Below are 13,569 nucleotides of genomic sequence, written 5' to 3' on the forward strand. Positions count from 1 at the left end.
GAAGTGGAAACAGTTATTTCAGAGTTTCAAAGGAAGAATAATATTCTACGAAACCTCTCTGATTAAGTGTTTATAAATATGAAGAAATAATTAAGAATAATTTAATATTGATCTTAACATCATAAGTGGACTGTATTGCTTACTGTTGCTTATCTTCTGTTTCAACTGATTCTTTACTTTTCAGCTTGGAATGAACAAGATGAACATATCCACCTTCAATCTAATGCTTAATGAGGAAAAAGGTCAGGCTTTTTTTTTGTTTGTTTGTTTTTAATCCTGTGCCCTACTGTTAATTAGTACATTAAAAAGTACTTTATATTTGTATTACTTATTTCACAGATCCTAAATAACAAACCAAATGTGATGTTTTAATATGAGGGCAAGAAAGTATTTTTAAATCGAACGGTATATTCATAAAACAGCTGACTCAGACCAGTGTAAGTAGAAAAAGAAGCTATGGAAGGAAAGGTCATGTATACAAATCTTCATAGAGATTCATTTAAAAATGATTAAAATTATAATTAATGGACCTCTTGTATATCAAGAAAGAAATATTTATCATAATTTTCATGGAGTGAAAGCATTTAAAAGGATTAAAATCACCCCCCCCCTTTTTTTTTTTTTTTTAAATATCCTTGAACTTCTGAGTCCTCTTTTAGAAAACAGAGAGAACTATCTGTCTCTTAAGTAAAACAGTGGAGCCAAATTCTCCAAATACTTACACATTCAATTAGTGTATCACTGAAAGACAGTAAGTAATAATCTACTAATGTTAGCGATTCATCTATCATGTTGTACAGGTTTGTAGCATACCAGATTTCAGAGAGGCAGCCTAAGCTCTCAAACACTATTACATTTATGGCAGATAAGGCTGTAGAGTTTGCATTAAGGTGTCTGAATAGCTGATTTTTATGTTATCATTTTTTTTTAATATCTTAAGAGTATTTTCATTAGGGAAATTGCTGAGTAGAGATACATAATTCAGTAAACAATTTAAAAAATAGCACTTGGAGAAAAAATACCATGTGTCTAAAAATAGTATAGTCATGTGACTTATTACTTTGGCACAAAAGCATAATTTACAGGTTTAATTTGCAATCCTACTATGTTTCTGACATTCTCTTGCACAGAAACTCTGTCTGAATTATTCAGATTATTTAAATATTGCTGTGTCCTGAACTTCAGGTGTCTAATACAAAGGAGGTTTATACAGTTTATGGAGACCTCTGCATTTAAGATATGGGAGTATGATTTTCATTTTTACCTTTTATTGCTTAATTTTTGATAGCGCAGTGCACAGTTAATGGAGATCTAGGGCTAGTCTGGTAATTGTTATGCCAGCAGCTCAGAGCCTTTCACCGTATTTCCACCAATCTGATTTTTTCCTTCTTTTTAACTGTTTATCTAAAATCTAATTGAGTTTTCATGTTCAGGTTTTGAATTAGTTACATTAAAATATTTTGTTTTCACAAATTTATATTTCCCTAGTAATCGGTAAGTCATTAACGTACAGCAAAGCTGTCAAGTAGAACTGAACACTTACAAATAGTTAATACCTATTTATTTTCTGCATCTATTTTTTAGATACCTTAAGAACATTCTGTATCAGATGTTCCTGAAATTCATATAATCTTCATTATAAAACCATTATAAAACTATAATAATTTCAGATTTTTGGAAGCATGAAACATGAGAATTGTAACAAGAAGTTTGTTATTTGTTTATTCAAGTGCTTGGATCTCCTTTTGAAGTAATTTTAACTTTGGTCTGAAACTTTAAAATACTTAGAGCTAAATCATTTCATAATAATCAGTGTGTTGCTATTAGAGTTTTAAGTTTATGTTAATTATAACTTCCTTATCACTTTTTTGGACAAATGTGAATGTCTGCAGTGGTCACTTTCTAATGAATCTGTGTGTTATGTTAGCGAGAGCGATCCCACTGTGACAAAGCAGATTTTCCTCTATTAATATCCTCTTCTGTTGTGGCAGTTGGTTTGGAAGGTCTGAGTTCTCACTCTTGTGGGCGCAGATTGCTTTTTTTCTTCCACATTTTGCAGTCATCTTTTTTTCTTGATGTGGAGTCATGGTAACTTTCCCTGATAGACTCTTCTAGAGCTTTTGATGTTTCTTATAGAGCTAACAGAATGGCAATTGGTGTAGAAAAGTTTCAGTGTTATAGCCGTGAAGGATACCTGAAGCCACAGAGAATTAAGATTTACTCATGCTTGTTCCAAAATACTAAATTCTGGAAAAGCATTACATAAAAAATCAAAATACTTTAAGAATTGTGACTTTCTTATGGCAAGATGGGTTTTGGAGAAATTGGCAGAAATTCCTGTTCAAACAAAACTTAAGGGGACCCAGAAAAGGTGGCCTTCCCAGTTGCAGAACTGGGACATACTGGTGATGCATCATCACTGCATGATGGAGAAAGAAGAAAAGGAACTGAAGAAAAGCTGTTTAGAAAAAGACCTCAAGTGTAATTTCTCTTTACATTGTAGAAAACCTAGTCCTTCAAAATCCTCAGCTAGGAACCTTGCTTTGCAACTCTTCTGTGCTATGGAATACTTACTTGCTGTCTTCTTTCAGAGAATTAAAAAAATAACCAGTTTGTGTAAGATAGTTAAAGCTGTATGCCTGCACCTTGAAACAAGACCATTAAAAAGTAAACATATGAATGGCTTTTGGCCATTAAAAAAAAAAAAAAAGATAAAACATCCGAGTCCAGGTTTGCTTTTCCTAGATTTGTGGGTTGCTGAAGATGGACATCATATATTATACAAGTTCCGCATTTCATTATACACCCCCTAAAGTGACGAAGTGGATGTAATAACGTGTCTTCACTTCTTATTAACATATAGGTTAGTAATATTCTATTTCATAATATTTCCTAAGAAAGGCTTTGATAAGGGTGACATGATTCTTACCTACAGAATAACTTGGTTGATTTAAATTGCATACCAAATACCAGCCTTAATTTTTAAAAAAACTGAGCGCTTACATTATTTTGACAGTAAAGTAGACCTGTCTCACATGTACATTTTTTTGACCTATTTCCCTTGTAAAGAAAAAATTAATGTGGTGGAAGGCCTGAAAGAGCATTATGACTCTTCAGTATTCTTCTGTGGACTCTATCGGGTGACTGTTATATTTATTAAATTCTTATTGAGTAGACAGAGCTGAGGTTTAAAAAGAAAATCCTTTTGTTTCCTGCCATCTTTTTTGATTGCTGCATAGCTTGGTTTTGCTTTTTGTCAAAACCATTGCAGAGATGCCGTGTGTATGCATACGTGCACATGTGTACACAAAGTTGGTTCTTGAAAGCATGTACTTTCTCCATTCTTTCATTGGAAGTGAATTCCTCCCAACTCTGGGAGTTACACAGATAGATGTGTTAAAAGGCAGTCATACTTTGAGAAAGTTCCAGGGTTTGGTACTATACATACATTAAGTAAAGAACGTTAAAAGAATCGTGCTCCTTCTGAGTTCAGCCATTGCCTTGGACAACTCTAATGACACAGTTAAATCTCCTAAATTGGGGATACGTTGCACCTCAGTGAACTCCAATTTTTACCTGCACTATGAACATTAGTGGGAAGGATATCGGATATAAGGTTACAACTTCTGATTAGTAAAAGCATGCTGGTCCAAAATGCCCCAAGAGAAGAGATTCATATTTTGTGCTCTTAATAATCAGCTAGAATCCGTGAATATAAATGAGTCTTTCTGTGTGAGAATCTTTTGCTAAATAGTAGGTCTGAACTGACAGCTTTGGTCATCTAGTCTGGCAGGATAGGAGACCAAATACTATAGGGTTCTGTCCATCCACGTGCGGGTAAGCAAGGCTGGCTGAGCCGGGGCTTGTCCAGTGGGCTGCTGGTAAAGGTCGTTGACTGCAGGCGTAGAGACAGGTACAGCGGTCTGGACCCTTGAAGTTTTTTTGCTATTTATCTTTGAATTCATCCAAATAGCTATCATTTTTTATAGAGTGGTTAAATTGGGGTCTTCTGGTCCTAAAAAGTTCTACAGCATCAAAAATAGTATAAATTAGGAATATGTAAGCCTTGTTATAGTACGTTATAACGCTGTCCTTTATACAGTTCAGAATAATTCAATACCAAAGGTAGTTGGACTGGTATAAACCGATTCGGCACTAGGGCAATTTAAAATGTATCATTTTAATTAAGTCGTTCGGTGCAGATCAATTTTCTGGTTGTTGCAATGTATTCTTAATACTCTGTGTTTCCGAGTAAGATGAAGATGTCTTTCTCAAACCAAAGGCCAGAGTGTATCATGTATACAGTTGTATTATAGTCCTGGATACCAATACAATGAGATAAGATTGAAGGAAGAAAGGTTTCCTTTATACTTCAGGCACATTTGTTTGTTGAATCACTCGCCTAAAAATAGGGCTTCATAAAGTATTCAATACCAATCTAATTAGTCAAGAGAATGCTTCTTTGAAAAATGGAAAAGCATTCCCAAAAAAGTGATGCAGCATTAGTATCTAATTAGATGATACAGGAGAATCCTAACTAATTGCTTTGATAGACTTAAACAGATTAATAATGTGCAAGCGATAACTAAATAAAAACTCATTTGAACTCTGCGTGGTTTGAAAAGAATGCTTTTTAAGAAGCGAAAACTTCCTGTTAGTTCTAAAACCTCAAGACAGTGATTTGAGGGCATTTCTATTTCTGAATGTATTTTGTAGTTTTTTCTGTGATAGAAAGGAAAGCCTGGGAAATTAGATTGAAATTTGTATCTATAAGCAATGTTTTGAGTATGTTCCAAGTGCCTGCGAAACTTTAGACCCCAAACCTGGTCATTCTATTTGTAAGCACTGGGGTTTGTTCATCAGAGAGGCAGTCACTGATTGTGGACCTCTAAGTAGCCTTTGTGATACATGGAATTGTTAGGCACACTTAAAAGTTCATGTAAGAAAAAGTATCTTTGCAATATTAGACTATCAGAATTCGTCTTAACTGGCTTTATGTCCACTTATTAATAAAATAAATGTTACATTGGTATTACTATCATATGTGATAGATCTGAATCCAGGCCATTAGTACCTAATTTAAGTTTCTTTTTACTTTGTACCAAGTTTTCTATTTCACCACTTGACTAAAAAATTTTTAAAGTAAACATTAACAGCTGAGTGTGCAAAGAGGCTTCCTAAAATGCAACATTTCAAAAAGTGAGACAGTTGCATTAAAAATTGAAAACATACTTTCAGCACATGAAAATTAAGGAGAAATTTTCCAGGGGGGGAGGGGTTTGAGGGGGCTAAAGGGGGAAACAATTCAGTGTAGTTTTGCATAGTTCCCTAGTGAAATACTTTTAAGCATATTGTAATGAAACTGGACTGCAAAACAAATCTAAACGGCATGTCTTGGCGCACAAAAAAAAGAAGTAATTGATTTAGATGTGGAAAGTTGTGTTACTCGTGGTGAGATAACATGAGTTGTCTGGAGTTGTTATGAGATTACAAAGAAGAGGTATTTATTACATGGGCTGATGAAAATCAGGCCTTTGGATAGAATCCAGTGTCCAAAATACTTTGGATTTGGTCCAAAATCCAAATACTTTCTATCCCAATCCAAAGTACTTCAGATAGAATACTTTGATGGAGAAGGGGGAAATGGTACATCAAAAGAGACAGAATTTTTCTGCAGTTGAGTTGGAAGATTCTGGACTGGTAATAAATGTAGAGGTTTGAGTAGTCAAATGGATGCTCTGTATGTCAGAGCATTCACGGTCAGGCTGATCCCTACTGGGATTTAAATGTCTTTTTTCAGTCACGAAACAGTTTGCCAAACCTAATAGATCAGTGCTGCTGTCCCCACCAGTTGTCCCTTTAAACTTGCAGCTTCTCGTCCAGGCTGCCTTATCGTTTAAAATGTATTATAAAACCAGCCTACGCCAGCAGTAGCGTGAAAAAGAGCCAGACCCAGCCTGGTTTAAGTGACTGTCATCTTCTTTTTGACTGCTGTCTTCCTTAGCTCCGTTTTCTTTGTTTGGCTGATAACCGGTTATTGGGAAAATGCAAAGGGTGTCCTTGGTTGAACCAGATTTGAGAGGTTTAACTGTGCTTGGAGAGACCTGTTCTACACTTAACTTTTCTATGGTGTTATGCAGTTAAATGAAATAACACATAGCAGCTCTGCATGTGCAGTTTAGTGAAGGATTTCTGTACCAAAACATGAATGGCAACCTCTTACTTTTGCCATTCATGCCTAATAGAAATGTGCAACAGTTACAATATGTACTGGGTATTTTATTGCCTGCCGTTTGTAGGAATCCACACAGAAGTGTGCTGGGGTTTAGTGAAAAAATCTCACTTCCATGAGCATTTTCCTATAAAACATGGCTAGTTACACACTGATTAGCTGTGTACTTCTACATGGCTAGTTACACACTGATTAGCCATGTACTAAGAAGCTTCCAGGGAGCCTTAGCCCTCTTTTCTGTAATTCATTGCACACAGGCACATTGGTGTGTCCTCTCAGACCCCAACTTGCATATAAGTACAGTAAATTACAAGGCAAAAGGTCAAACTTCAGTGATGTGCATAGCATCGTTCACTGTTTTCTGCTTCGGGTCAGTGTGGTGGTTGAAGTATTTTTGTACCTGGGGAAGAATGGAAAATGGATCATCATACCTGTGCTCTGATTCATTTTTATTTAAGTCACTCAAATCCTTGTGTTAGTTTACAGTTCTTTAGTCTCTAGTACTTCTCAAGAAAAAGTCATGCAAACAATAAACTTTTGACTGAAGTTATATGACTGAAGCAGCCATTTTATTCCAATTCACTGTACTGAGTAAAAATATTTAAATATTTTCCACAGACAAAGCAGTTCAGTGAATTCTTTTGCCTCTTTTAGTACTATTTCAAGCTATGTGCAGTGCTGAAAAATGGTTTATCTGGGTAGATGATGATAAGTATTACAGTGGTGATGGAATGGGATGTTAGCTGAGGCAGAGCATTGCAGAACCGGTAGAAATATAAAGTTACTTCAGAGTGTCTCTTGCTGCTTGTGCAAAAAAGAAATTGATGGCTATTATTTTCTCGTAATGGATCCAATGCAATTGCCCTAAATAGCAACATGAGCCACAGCAAGACTGGGCTAAGAGATGAGCAACCTTCTCTGCACTGTGTGCTTCCAGTATTTTAAATATGTATTTTCTGATTCTGATTTTACTGTGTTACAGAAAGTTAATTCTCATTAAAAATAATAGGGGAATTATTTACCTATTTTAGCTTTACATGGGACCTGTAATAAAAATGCCAATGCAGCATTCAGTAATAATGCTGAAACTTGGAGGTAAATTGTGCCTTGGTTCTGATGAAACATCGTCTGCTACCTTCTTAATCAGGATAAAAACAATCAAACACCAAAACTTCTAAACTGAAAACCTGAGAGAGCCCTGAACTGTTGCCAAGTGCTCTCCAAATCCTATTTCTGTGTACCAGATTTAGAGATTAAAGGATAGATTGTTTTTATATGAGGGATGGCAAGGTGTTTCATGTGACATTCACTCTAACCTTCGCTAGCTGGTTCTCGGTCACCTCTCCACTGTCAGCGACCAGGATCTCTTCATAGTGTCCCGTCCTTTCCCCGGTTTTGGCCAGCCAAGGATTGCATCCTGTTGGAGTGCTCCAGAACATGGGAAGGTTGAAACAGATCCCTGCCAAACAGTGCCAGGCTATTCTAGAAGGCTTCATCCTGCAGAAAATCATACTCTTTATTCCAAAAATCGCACTCTATTCTTTAGATTTCATCACCTTAGTCAAGGGGGTGGTATGTCCAGCCGGCTCCTTTCTAGTCCAAATCCTTCTTGTAAATACCACAGCTATTTTTTTTCTTTACATAGCATTTTGAACTTTACGTTTATAAGTAGCACATCTAAAGAGAATGTACTGCATAAGCATACTTAATGGAATATTTTCGAGGACTATACTTATGCCTCTATAGCCTTCCTTTAGTGGTCTTGAAGGAAGGAGCTGTTGTTACTCTTAAATCTAGATGTAATGTGTAGTCGGTACTCTTGTTGCAGAAATGTTGTAGGATCCTATGTCTTTATGTTCCATCTCTATCTCAAAAACTCTTTTCTTATTAAAATCAGTCAGGTCTATAGTAACATTTACTATGTTTTAAAATGTTAGCATAACATTAGTATTAAGAATAAGGCAGAATTGACATGCAATTCCAAATAAAACCTGTTAGCATTGTTACTAAAATAGTCTTCGATGCTGTCGTACATTTGAGTTCTAGGATTGTTGTTTTTTCTGACGTATTTACTATTTGAATCACGTATTCCATGTTTGTCTCACCTTAATAAAACGTACCGTCTCAAGAGCTAAGTCTCACGTGGTCAGCTTGAAAGACGATTTTGGGGGAATAACACAGTTCACATCATTCTGAACTTCTTTCAAGAAGATTTGCTCGTACAGTATAATCATATGGGGGGGGAATTTTTACTTACGATATTCAAATTGTTTCATAGGTATTCTGAGATCAGTGGATTGATGCTGTCTTCTCCCTTTTTGTTACACAATTTTTTTGTAAGGTGATTATTTTAATTTAGTCTAAATGCAGGGTTATTCCGTTTTTATGGATATTATCAACCTTAGAAGCAGCTTCCTTCACATTAAATTCATTCAGTTTTATAAACAAGTTTTAAAGGGCATTAATTGACCTAGTCATCTGTTGATAATTCTGAACAGAAGCATATGTGAAACTATTTAGTTAAAAGATACATCCCTTAATTCACCCAAACTGTACATTAACTATTTAATAACAGTCGCAGTCTTGTAGCTTTTAAGATGCAGCTCTCTTGCATCCGCATATAAATAGAATATGCTAGCAGGATTATATTTACCCTAAGCCTTATTTTGATGGTTCCATTGACATTTAGAATTTTGATTCTAAGCTCTTTAAATGGATGCAGCTGTATACATCTTCACAAGTTACTGAACTGGGCTGAAAGACTTCAGAAAATGGCTCATGTGTTTTCTGTATCTGTTTTTTTCAGGCTGTTTTATTGGCGCCAGGGAGTCATGAAAGAAACTCAAGAAGACAACTTGGATAATGAACGGAAGATAAAAAGAAAACAAAAAGAATGTGGCATATAAAGGGTATAATACCTGGAGGTATTAGATCTGACTCATATTTATAAAAATGAGACGAGCTTTCACAAAATACAAGTTATCTTAGACAGTCATCAAGCTTGGAGCCATGCTGTTGAACTAGAAATTCTCCTTTTCCCCATTCTCCTTTCTGACAGGTAACAAAGGATTGGTGAATTATGATTTTCCCAAGTTGGAAGCACTAATTTTTATCTATATAGTTCATCCTTATGAATATATAAGGAGTTAAACATTGCATATTTAATGTGGATTATAATGGGAAACTGACTCATTAACAAAAATGGCCACTTATAAGGACTTGGTTTCAAACTGAGCTGGAGCCTCCCAATGCACTTTGTACAGTTTGGGGAAAGGTGTACTGAATGGCCTTCTTTGGGAGGCCATGATGACATGTAGTAAAAGGATATCATCTTACTGTTGATATCTTTGAAGACTCGTAAACAGAAACAGAAAAATGAATGGTGGAAAGGAGTGTGACGGAGGGGACACGGATGGAGGGCCACCAGCAGTGCAAGTTCCCGTTGGTTGGCAGCGACGGGTGGACCAAAGCGGAGTGCTCTATATCAGGTAAGGTTATCTGAGGTGGTTACTCATTTTGTTTTCGTTGTAGTTTTGCCAGAACGTGTGGTAAATTAGTGACTCAGCTAAGCTTTTGTACTCAAAAACTTCAAGGGCTTGTTCTTTTGGAAGTATGAGGTCATTTTTTCTGCTGATAAATAGTGGAGTCCACTTATGTCAGTTGTGCCATTTGCATGCCCTTAACGTACTCTCAAATCTAATATTGCTTGGTCTTGAATATTTGATAATCCTTACTATACATTTTGCTTTAGGCATGAATGGTTCTTTATTACTTATTATTGTCATATGGATTTTAAGGCTGAGCAGTAGCAGATTTAACCTTACTTAATATCTTTATTATTCAAACCTTTTACAATGAAACTAACCAGAGGTTTAGTTATATGACACATCTGAGATGATGAGAAATCTCTGCTGTCTTTTGCCTACTCCCAGATGCATAGGCATTGCCTTTTCCTTGCACCAGCACAGGCTTTTTAGAAGAGCCTTTGCTGGTAAAATTCAAAGCAGTGATCAGGCACGCAAACAGTTCATGGCAGGTAAGGTGGAGCGGGACTTTCTTCTTCTGTCAGCAACAAGCCTTCAGCGCAGTTCATGCAGTGCCATGCAACTTTATCCTGACATTCTGGAGCTCTTCTTCCCTAAGTCTTTTCTGGGTTTATGTTCCAGGTCTCCATTATACTTTTGTGTTTTACTTACTCTTTTTTGAAAGGAAATTTAAGCGGTGTGACTACTTAGTAGCTGCTGAAAACATCCATTTTCATATGCTGTGGGAAGGGTCTGTGTTTCAGTATCACTGACGTTCTCTGGCAAGATTTACTTCTGTGGATTCCCCACATTTCTCACGTAGAAAAAACAGGAACACAAGCCTAAATCCAAAGCTTTAGGTGTTTTATTTGTTTGTTAACTTATTGGATTTTTTTGCTTCACCCTGTAACAGTCACAAAGAAATGCATTGAAATTACTATTAAATGAATGTGTTCAGACAAACAGACTATAAATTAGATGTTATTGGAAAAAAGATCAAAGTTAACTTTAACAAAATACGGGTACATCAGGTTTACATCACAGAAGTCTAAATGATTATCAGTCTGTTATTTGCTTAATCTTATTCCACTATTCCGTGATTAAAACAACCACTTCTTCACAACATTTTATGTATTACCAATACAAAATCCTTTAATGAGTCAAAGCATACTCCAATTTTACACTAAACTACCATAAAAGATCAAATGCATTCCAGGATTTCTTGTTTATATTCTCAATTAGCAGAATCAAACAAAATCCATGTCAGTGATACGCATGTCAAAGATAAATCGCCTTCCCCTTGTTTTTCTCATTACAGCTGTAATTTACTGGGCCTCTGCCTAAGTTAAAAATCAATGTGAAAGAAAAAGTTGTGGGTTGGGGTTTTTTTCTTACCATCTCTATATCCAGGCATCAGGACATATAATGCTTTGGTATTCTTATATACCTGATGATCCTACCTGCTTCTGAACTTCATTTTCCACAGCTATAAGAAGCAGGCCACGAAGCTTGTGCTGCCTCTTCAAGCATGAGTCTTACATGTTTATAAGCTAGTAAATGTTGGTATAATTCTGACAGTTACTTTCTTTTCTGTCTTCTTTATATATCTGTTCTCTTTGTTCAGGGGGACTTTCTTGACCCTATTAATCAAGTTTACCAGTTGCCTTTTTCAGCTTAGGGAAGCTTTTATTATTTCCGCCCTCTTCCCAAGTTTTGCCCACATATTTTTTTTCTCTTTAATCCAATGGTTAATTTTCTGGTTGCCTTCTGTAAGCCGTTCTGATTAAGGAAAGGCGCTTAGTATGGTCCACAGCTCTTACATTCTTATTTGGTGAAAGGTACAGAGTAGGACCTGTTGGTTGGAAAGGATGGAAGTCAAATAATCCAACTTCCTGCTTGATGTGGAGTGTCTGCAGCACTCGGTCAGGTCAGCCCTTGGTTTCACCAGCTGCATCTTCAAGGACTGAGTTTCTACCACCTCTCTGTGTAACCTGCTCTAGTGCTGCACTGCCCTTCTGAAGGAACAACTGCCCTGAAAATATGTACAGCCTTTATTGAGAGAGTGAAAGGTCAAACAATATTGACTCAAAAGCTATCCAAGGGAAAATTAGTGTATATATTAAGATCTGACATGATTTAACTAGAATAGATGATCCCAGCTGAATAGGACTCATTCTATTTGTGCTTCCTTATAAAGCACGCGTGCTATTCCATCAACTGTCAACAGTTGTTTTGGATTAAATCCATTAATTAACTAGTTTTATTACCTGGTAAAAGCACTGAGTTGAGTCTCAGTGTTTTTCTTAGTAAAACGGTACTGCTGCCTTAAAGTAGGATCTAAATCTCTCCTTCGGCTTACTGTTCGTGAATAGTCATCAGTGGAATAAACTGAGAAAAGCTCTTTAATAACAGGAAGACATTTCACAACTGTCAGTAACAGATCCTAATATATTTTATAATTTCCTATTTCTTGTTTCTTTGGGAGGCCTACAACTTCTGGATGACCTCAGAGCTGAAAAAAACCTGGTAGTTTCATACAAAGGAAGCTGTGGATTATCCTTTGCAGTATAGGAGCGTGAGGAAATTTGTGCAGACAAAAGATACTTTGCAATTACATAGGTCTGCCCAGGAACAAGGCAGAAACAGAAAAATTGGGCCTTTTTAAAATGATGTCGTTCCTTGTGGACAAATAACCATGCATATAAGTGCAGGAGGGATGCTGAATCTCACATGCCACTGATTCAGTGGACTGATCTGTGCACTGCTGGTAAGCATGAGTATCCAGACCTTCCTTTACACCCACGGATCGTCGGTGCAGTACGTGTGTGCCTTACAGGTCTGTTGTTTCCAGGCTCCGGTATCTCCTTGTGCCTGAACTGGATACGTGTGCCCAGGCAAACTGCATGCCAAGGAAGGTTATTTGAAATTGCTTTATTCTAGAAATAGGGGGAAAAAATGAACTCTGATAGTATAGCTTTACTCTTGCTGTGCAGTAGGTCTTTTTTACCAGTGCAAATAAAATGGCATCCTGACTCCAGAGCATATTCCCAGGGATGCCATTTAACCTGAGTTTTTAAGCGTCACAGAAAGTGTCTGTAGAGATTTTGCATGTAGATGGGATAGTGTAGAGCAAATGCCAATCTGAGTTTCTCCCGTGGGAAGCTGTTACATCTTTAAGTCAGGACCTCGCCTGGGGTGAGCAGTCCCTCCTGTGTGCGTAATCAGGACAGGTTGGGAAAGCCCAAAGCGATCAGCCAACGCTGGAGATGCGGAGCCAAAATAGAGAACAAATGATACTGAGTTAAAATGCAATAATGGTAGCACCGTGGTTTAACCAGTCTAAAGGTGAAGTTAAAATAAATAAAAATAAAGAGTAATTTCCCCGTTCTCCCCAAGTATTTCAATTTAAGATGGGGAAGGTTTGGCTTTCTGACCTATCTATCACTTCATACCCGTACCATTATTTTTAGATTGCTCTTTTACCTTGCTTACTCTCAGAACTGTCACTGTTTCACATGCATGATCTGGGCAGTTCTCTCTAAAATAATTATTTCAGGGCAAGTCTGGCAAATAAATTACTTATTTAAACAGTCAGCATAACTTTAAATGTCACTTGCAGATGTTGCTTTATATGTGACGTAGTTCCTGTGCAGAATTAAGTGTTTATACATCGGGTTTTAAGTACGAAAGTTCGTCATAGTTTGGAATTTTGACTCTTGACTGTTTTCATGATCCAAACTATTCCACTTAAGGTTTTTTTTGTTAAAATAAGGGCTAGTTACAGCTGCCATTAAGAACCAGTGTTTTACCCAG

General features: G+C 36.6%; 1 protein-coding gene across 10 annotated transcripts in view; it reads left to right on the forward strand.

The window, feature by feature from the left end:
- The window catches only part of MBD5 (methyl-CpG binding domain protein 5), a 148,477-nt gene that overhangs the window by 92,538 nt on the left and 42,370 nt on the right, over window positions 1-13,569 (forward strand). For 6 of the 10 annotated variants that reach the window (XM_030017038.2, XM_030017045.2, XM_030017046.2 and 3 more), the window contains 2 exons: window positions 185-242; window positions 9,039-9,720. In XM_030017038.2, coding sequence (XP_029872898.1) covers window positions 9,608-9,720 — 113 coding nt within the window. In that variant the 5' untranslated portion in view covers window positions 185-242; window positions 9,039-9,607. The remainder of the gene's footprint in view (window positions 1-184; window positions 243-9,038; window positions 9,721-13,569) is intronic. The other 4 variants (XM_030017040.2, XM_030017042.2, XM_030017041.2 and 1 more) reach the window with 4 other exon arrangements.

Source organism: Aquila chrysaetos, chromosome 6, assembly GCF_900496995.4.
Source record: "Aquila chrysaetos chrysaetos chromosome 6, bAquChr1.4, whole genome shotgun sequence".
In the NCBI taxonomy this organism is placed as follows: domain Eukaryota; kingdom Metazoa; phylum Chordata; class Aves; order Accipitriformes; family Accipitridae; genus Aquila; species Aquila chrysaetos.